Genomic DNA, 7,914 nt, shown 5'->3' with positions numbered 1-7,914 from the left:
TAGGTTAGGAAAAAAAAAAAAACTCTGTACTAGTACTTTATTTACTCTATGGGTAACAGCATCGAATCGAGTCGTATTTCGTACGCGTACAGTATGACGTCGCGTAAATAAAAATAAATCGAATATTAACAATTAAAAATATTTGATAATTAACAGCTTTTGTTAACCAAAAAACAATTAACTCTCATTAGAGCGGCTTTATTATAATATATCTTTTAAGATAAGAACATAAAACGTGAAAATACGCGATTATAAAAAACAAAAACATACATATTTATAATTTGTAAAAAATACTTTCTTACGTTGTTTCTGTTCGAATCTAAAACTTTGTCTACACACACAATACCTTTAATAAACAGTAAAAAACTTGGACGACGAATTTCCAAATTATACTTTTATTAATACACAAACATCGTTCTTTGTAACGAATAAGCGCGCGCATGCGTGAAACATACGAAAGATGCGAGTAACGAAATGCATTCGTGTGTAATGTTTCGTTACTCGTTACTAGATGCCGCACCCGGTTTGCTATAGCTCTAAAGCATAGAGTAAATAAAGTACTAGCTCTAAAGATGCGTAGACCAATAAATGTCTGGGCTGTTACAGAACGCGGGATAATTAAATTTTTTTACGCTTGCGTTTTATTTGTGATAATTGTGGAGTCTCGAGAAAAGTTTAATGTTCTTCTTGTGATTGCTGATGACCTTCGTCCAGCTCTCGGTTGTTATGAGGATAAAAACGCATTTTCGCCACACATTGACAGTTTTGCTAAGAAGAGTATTTTATTTTATCGTGCATATGCGCAGGTAAATGTTTATTTTGTGGTTGGGAATGTTATCAACTAGGGCATAACTTCTTAATGTTTTTATTGAAATACACTTTTAAATACACCACACTTAACATTCTCGCATAAATACTAAAGTGACTTTTTTTATATTCTTCTGATTGTGGAATAGAGGCTTTTCATCGGAAAAATGTACTAGCTTAAAGTTACAACCAATGTGCACCATCTGTACCGAAAAAAATGTAAGTGGAGTGATCTGGTAGGGCACACCTGTCTACCTGCAGCCTTTCATTTTATTTGTTAAATACTTTACCAAACAAACATATCAAATAAGAGATGAAATGCTTCTTTTGGGTGTGGCGTACCCTCTGAAAAGAAGAATGGTGTAGATTCGTGATAATATTACCAAATACTTTCCCTTAATATTCCTTTAAATCATCCTTCCTTGGAATGACACAAAATGAAGTACCTACCTTTTTGAATGTTATTTGAAAGGTAGTATAATCCTAAGACAAGAAAATTTATCAGAATGGGCTGGAGTGCTACCAAAGTCAACTGGTATCTGAAGTGGTCATGGTCTAACTTAGATGCAATTGTCTTCTGTGGAATGGGTAGCTGCCCTGCTTTTGTGTACGTCTTCAACTGCTGAAGCTGCCTCTCTGCTCTGAACAACCTTCTCAACTACTAGAGATCTAAGCAGGGGTTAATTTCAGTGGGAACGCAAGGGAACGGCGTTCCCTTACCTCCCAAGAGTGCCGGAACGCAAGGGAACGCACTTAAAACTAAAAGTTTAAAAAACAATTACGTTGGATCAATATTATGCTTTGTTTGCGAGTGACTCGTAAGCAGGTAGGAAGCGCCCGTACAAGCCGTTGTGAGCTGTGTTGTGATGAGTCATGCACAGAATCAGGGAGGAAGGTGACTGGTGAGTCATCCTCGTCCGCGCCTCTCTATAACATAACAATGCCCACCCCTTCCTCCCCTCCATTCTTTCGCCGCGCCACCGCCCCCGTGATCGTTGGAGTTTAGTCAGTTTACAACAGGTGCGTTGACTTGACCTTGACGCCGTTTCGCGTTTAAGTTACAAGTTGCATTGTGTTCGATGATTGTGTTCGTTTTTATACTTATTAGTGCTAGTGCAGCTAAATAGTTTGACTATGACTACCAGAAAATTTGTTGATTTTTTTAAACCTAACCCTAAGAAACAAAAAGGTTACGTGAATTCGGAAGCATCAAGTACGACTTCAATTGTTAATCAAGATAAAAAAGAAGACGCAATCGGAATCAAGGAGGATAATTGCGATTACCTTTCCCCTTCGACTTCCTCGTCGGACAAAACAGTATCCAGGTTGGAGGGTTTGGGATCTGATACAGACGAAGCTAAGGTTAGTATAGAAAATAATGATTTTGTTGGGGGTGAACAGCCAGTTTGTTGGTCTGTAGAACAAACTGTTGAATTCAAAGCAAAAAATCCATGGTTAATTGTGAACAGAGAACTAGGTTGCAATGTTTGCAGAAGCGTGAGTACTCTAGGTGCCGGGAAAACGAAGGGCCTAAAGATTAACGAAGAGTGGGTTTTAGGAACTATTACCGCTTCCGGAAACAATAAGAAAGACCAGCAATCCTCTCTTAGGAAAAAGATATTTTTACACCGTGGGTCTCGAGCTCACTCTTTAGCTGAAAAAATACTCAATGAAGCAAAGAAAGATACAATGAAAAAAGCTGTTGCTTCTATGCATCAAGAGCAGCAAATTGTAACTGAGCGCATTTTCCGCACGGCTTATAAGCAAGCCAAATTAAATAGGCCATTCTTTGAGTTTGAAACTGAAATTGATATTCAAATAATGAATGGTTTAGATATGGGCCGAATCCTCCATTCAAATGTCGCTTGCTCCAATATAGTTCATCATATTTCTGATGAAATGAAATCAGACTTAATAAATGGCCTAATCAAGTCAGACTCTAAATTTTCCCTGCTTTTAGATGAAGCCACTTCATTTTCAAACAAAAATGCTTTGGTGGTTTATATCAGAACTGTTCTAAAAGGAATGCAAAACCCTATGACAGTGTTCTTAACACTTTTTGAACTAAATAGCACAACATCAGCTGGTATATTACGAGAACTTTTAAATCAGTTACAAGCATTAGGTCTAAGCTTTGAATTCATAAAAGACCACATGATTGCTCTAACTTGTGATGGTGCATCAGTGCTACTAGGCAAAAAATCTGGCCTTGCTATGCAGCTTACTGAAACATTCCCCAACTTGTTCATTTGGCATTGTTTGAACCATCGTTTAGAGCTTGCCGTACACGATTCCGTAGAAGAAGTAGCTGGAATCAATCATTTTAAGATCTTCATGGATAAAATTAGAAACATGTTTAGTTGTTCTCCGAAAAATAGCAGGGAGTTGGCAGAAGTTGCTAAAGGACTAGAGGTTCAAATTTTGAAAATCGGCTGTGTTTTAGATACTCGTTGGGTAGCTTCCAGCTTAATGGCGGTGAAAGCAGTTTGGACAGATTTTAAAGCTTTGTACAACCATTTCCTTGAAGCATCTGAAGACAAGCAAAGGGACTCGAAGCAACGTTCGACTTACAAAGGGCTTTGTAGTACATTGTCTTCTACAACTTTCGTACACAACCTTGCATTGATGTACGATGCTCTAGAAGAGTTAGCTGATTTGTCCCTTCAGCTTCAAAAATCAAGCCTCAACCTTATCCAAGCCCACAGTGATATAACACTGTTAATCAAAGTGTTTGAAAACCGAGTTGAAAACATGGGTAGACGTTCAGTGGAAGCTAAAATTGCTATTGACGATTTGATGTTTCAAGATGTTGAACTTTATGTGAGAGCCAAGATACCAAGTATTCCAGAAAAACAGTTCTATCGGAGCCTCGCAAACAACTTGACTTCAAGGTTGCTATCATCTTCAAATGCGTCTGAAAACTACAACACAATCATGAATGACATCAAAGTGATCCACCCCATGTATTGGCCAAAAGACTTATCCATCACCTACGGAGAATGTGAGATCCAGCGAATCTGCGATAGATTTAAGATTAGCAGCTCTCAGGATATAATTAGAGACTTCAGACACTTCAAGCAGGGACTGAAGCCTATGTTAAGTGGAGAGAAACCTACTATTCTTGAGCAGCCGCCGTCGTTTAAGAAACTGATATCCATCATAAATAGCATTGCAGTGTCTAGTGCTGAATGTGAACGTGGATTTTCTGCAATGAATTTAATTATGACTCCTCTTAGATCTTCACTCTACATTAGCACGGTTTGCGATTTATTGCGGATCAGGCTCCTAGGACCTCCTGTGGTTAGATACAATCCCGAGCGACACGTCAAAACTTGGCTGGCGAAGGGACACCATTCTGCACTTGACACCAAGTCAAAACAACAAAGGCAGAAAACGTACAATGAAGACAGCATTGCATTGTGGGAACTTTTTTCCTAAACCCGTTCTTTTTTAATATCTTTTAGAATTTCAGAACATTAAGTTTTCATAAAAATAACTAGGCCTAACTTGTAGTTGTGTTCTAAACTAAAGTTTTCTTAGTTTTCTTTTTGTATTTACAGTTAGTTGTGTATTGATGTTTTTTTGCAGTTTTCACTTCAAAAAATTAACAAACAACTAATTTTACCAACTAGGCATTGCCTTACAATATTAGACTACAATGACTACAAACCGTACATTGTCATAATAAGTAGATGAAATAACACCTTAACTTTTTAAAATTTCATTAAATTTTTAAAATGAAACCGTGTTACTTCTTTGTGTCATTTATTTTGTGTGTAATTAAACACTTCCTTTTATTTTCCAAGAAGTTGGTCTATTTTGAATGTATAAATATTGTTTTTTTACCCATAAGGTAGGCCAAATTTTCTTTGTAAAATATGCAAAATTGTAGTTCAAGCAAGCTGTTATATTCAAAAACATCTATTTACATATGGATATGTATTATTACAACTGTACTGTATATCAATAAAATTGTAAATAAGGCTTTATTTGTTTTTATTTTACCATTCATTAAAAAAGTAATATTGGTAAGCTTCATTGCTTCAAACAAAATGGTCAGTGAAAGTAGTCAACAAGATGTTAATGGAGCAAAGGGTGAACTCAATTTAAATTCATGTTTTTATTTTCTTACATCATAATCAAGCACTTTAAAAAGTAATCACCATTAAAATATCAATTTTTTATAAAAATAATTGTAGTATTATGTCTGGATGGCCTAAAAACGCGGGTTTACAGTTATAATTTTCAAAACTTTTTCCCGGGGGAGGGCCCCCGGATCCTCCTCCTTCCTGGGGGGTATTCCAGACCCCCCGGTCTGAGCATCCCGCTTTAGAGTTCCCACACCTAAAACTTTAGAAATTAAGCACTGGATCTAAGGCTGCAGAATCAAAGGCTAGGACTGTGGTATTGGCTGCACATTACTTTTACTGGTCGAAACACCTACTAAAATAATAAGATGCTCAACCATCACCCATCATCTTATACCAGATGGACACCCATATGAGTTTATAGGCGTTGTTACTTTATCCACCTTCCTATCACACCTCAAGCAGTCACTCACCTCTGTGTGCGGGTTTCCCGACTGCAGCATGCCTCACAACAAGGCCGTCATCACTGCAGTGACAGGTGACTGCAGTGCAGTCCGTGCCTCCGTGTTGTGGCATCAGAAGTCAAAGGCCCTCTTTCTCGGTGTGGCAGTGTCGACAATGACAAACCATTAAATTGGTAGCTGAAGCAGTTAAGAGCAACAGCAGTGATGAGAGAGAAAAAATTCTGGTCAAAGAACATTGGAGAAAGAATTTGAACATGATAGGCAATTCTGCCCAAATATTCGTACAGTTTAACTTTAGGTTCCAAAAATTCAAAATATTTGCACGAATGCTTTTAGCACAGTGCTTACAAAATTCAACTGGTGCATGATATTAAACTGAAATCCAAACAAAAATTTGTTGAATTTTGTTGTTTTTCTGAACTGATTCAGCAAACAAACAATTCATTGCTTTGTCATTTGAAGGTTTTTCTCATGGATGCAAAAGATGCCACTTTTGTTTCACTGTGACAACCAATTTTATTTAGGCATACTGCAACACAAACTGAGCCTTCTGTTGAATGGTTCAAATCCTGCCACACGTCACGTCACGTCACACTAGAGCGGAGTGAACAGGCTGGTCGCTCAGCGCACTCCCGTTCCCTGCACATGCATCATGGTTACACAATGTCACACGTAAACTATACTATTTTCTGTGGTGATACGTTGAAAACATTGTGCACACTGAGAAGATAACGAACATCCAGCACCTTAAAGCAGGGTCGCTGCAGCAGTTACAAATGTGCGCTAGCTGTGGACACTATTCTGAATTCTGAAGACATGCTAGTTAGTAGATTGCATACAGTCTAAACATCAGTGCTAAAAATTGTTTCCACAGTTTCGAAGCGTACTTAGATAAACCGTTGTTATTCGGGGGGGGGGGGTTCCGATAGACTGAAACTGCGTAACTTGGGTGCCACCGTGCAACGGGCACGGATCAATGCGAGACTCTTTACCAGGGTCGTGACGTCGCCCATGTGAGACGTGATTTTAGTTTCCCCCTGAAAATAACTTAGTACTAATTCCTGGCCGCTCTCAGCATCCGGCACGCTATTCCCTACGCAGTGGGCTCTTAGGCGTCCCACATGCCGTCATACTCCACATTTAAAAAATAAAAGAATTCATTTAAGTTACACGCCCTAATTTATTCTGCCAACTCCGATAATACACGCACACAAGTTAAACTGTAATAAATGCCCGCGGCAGGAATCGTTTTAAGTGCAGTGACCAACCACGTGGTCACACCTCGACTTACGTATAAATTTTTAGAAAAGACAGATAATGGTCACAAGGTAACTATTTAAGCGGTCCCCAGATCGAGAGAAGCTCCGAGGACTAAACGAAAAAAGATTTAAAAAGAATTAAAGATGAACAGAATTACTAAGCGGTGATGAGCAAGTGGTGAGGTTCCCGGAGTGCTGAAGCGTCTTCTCTCGGCTCATGGCTCTGCTAGCCTAACATGGCGCCCTCCCGCAGAAACAATTGCCTTTAAAGGTATTTTTGATTTGGTGCCACGGGAAACTAAAGTAACATGAAAAGGATGCTTGAAAAATTACATGACATTTACTGAATATTGAAAAAGGTTAGTACAAATTACAATTATTAAGAAATATATTAAAATATGTCTGGCTTCGGTTTCCGTCAGGAATGTCCGGAAACGCTCTTATATTTAATTACACAATTTTAGTACATAAAAAAAACCCTATCGGCCGATCTGCTGTCACGTTGCACTCGGGAAACAATAAAACAATTTACACAGTTGAATTTAATTATATGTTAGGGGTGCGGCGCACTGGCTCTACAGCGCCCTCTTGCCGGGCGACCAACACACGCACACATGCACGCATAAGCAGGAGGTTTGAATGGAGCGTGGGTGGTGTTTGGGCGGTGGCATATCGGACTCAAAAGGGGCCGCAGGCCCGGACGATGTCACCGTAAACTTAAAACATTTCTGAACATTTTTTTTTAAGATACTACATGTGTTAATCCATTAAAAACTTATAATAACAGTATAGAATTCCAGCCATTATTCTTGTTGAGCCGGTCTCCAAAACATGTGTTTCAACAGTTATTTTATTTACTTTACTTTAAGTTAGTGCATGCATCTCCTGGCCGTATCCTCTCATCAACTGAATTTGAAATAAATTTATTTCCTTGTAAACCTACATGAGGTAGCAAATTTTAAGTGAGAATATTTATTTGATCTAACTTTTCTAGTTGCATTTTGTGAGGAGTTCATAGGTATAAAGTGGGATTTGTAATTTTACTTTTTGATGTCACCATGCTGCATTCCCTCACAGTCTTGAGCAAGTATGAACTAAGTATATATATTTTTTCCAGCAAGCGTTATGCGCTCCCAGCCGCAACTCTCTCCTGACTGGCCGGCGTCCTGACACTTTGCACCTGTATGACTTCTACAGCTACTGGCGGGACGTTGCTGGCAACTTCACAACTCTGCCCCAGCACTTCAAAGATAATGGATACCACACAATGTCCATTGGGAAAGTTTTCCACCCAGG

The 7,914-nt window shown here is 38.7% G+C and overlaps 1 protein-coding gene across 5 annotated transcripts in view; it reads left to right on the top strand.

The window, feature by feature from the left end:
* Positions 1 to 500: 500 nt before the first annotated feature.
* The window catches only part of LOC134535764 (iduronate 2-sulfatase), an 81,572-nt gene continuing 74,158 nt past the window's right edge, over positions 501 to 7,914 (top strand). For 2 of the 5 annotated variants that reach the window (XM_063375007.1, XM_063375006.1), the window contains exons 1-2: positions 516 to 806; positions 7,736 to 7,913. In XM_063375007.1, the coding sequence (XP_063231077.1) occupies positions 573 to 806; positions 7,736 to 7,913 (412 nt within the window). In that variant the 5' untranslated portion in view covers positions 516 to 572. Of the gene's footprint in view, positions 807 to 7,735; position 7,914 lie in introns of those variants that run through there. The other 3 variants (XM_063375005.1, XM_063375008.1, XM_063375010.1) reach the window with 3 other exon arrangements.

The sequence above is a fragment of the Bacillus rossius genome, chromosome 10, assembly GCF_032445375.1.
Source record: "Bacillus rossius redtenbacheri isolate Brsri chromosome 10, Brsri_v3, whole genome shotgun sequence".
Classification (NCBI taxonomy): domain Eukaryota; kingdom Metazoa; phylum Arthropoda; class Insecta; order Phasmatodea; family Bacillidae; genus Bacillus; species Bacillus rossius.
The sequence above is the reverse complement of the archived record's forward strand: the minus strand, read 5'-3'. Positions and strand labels throughout refer to the sequence as shown.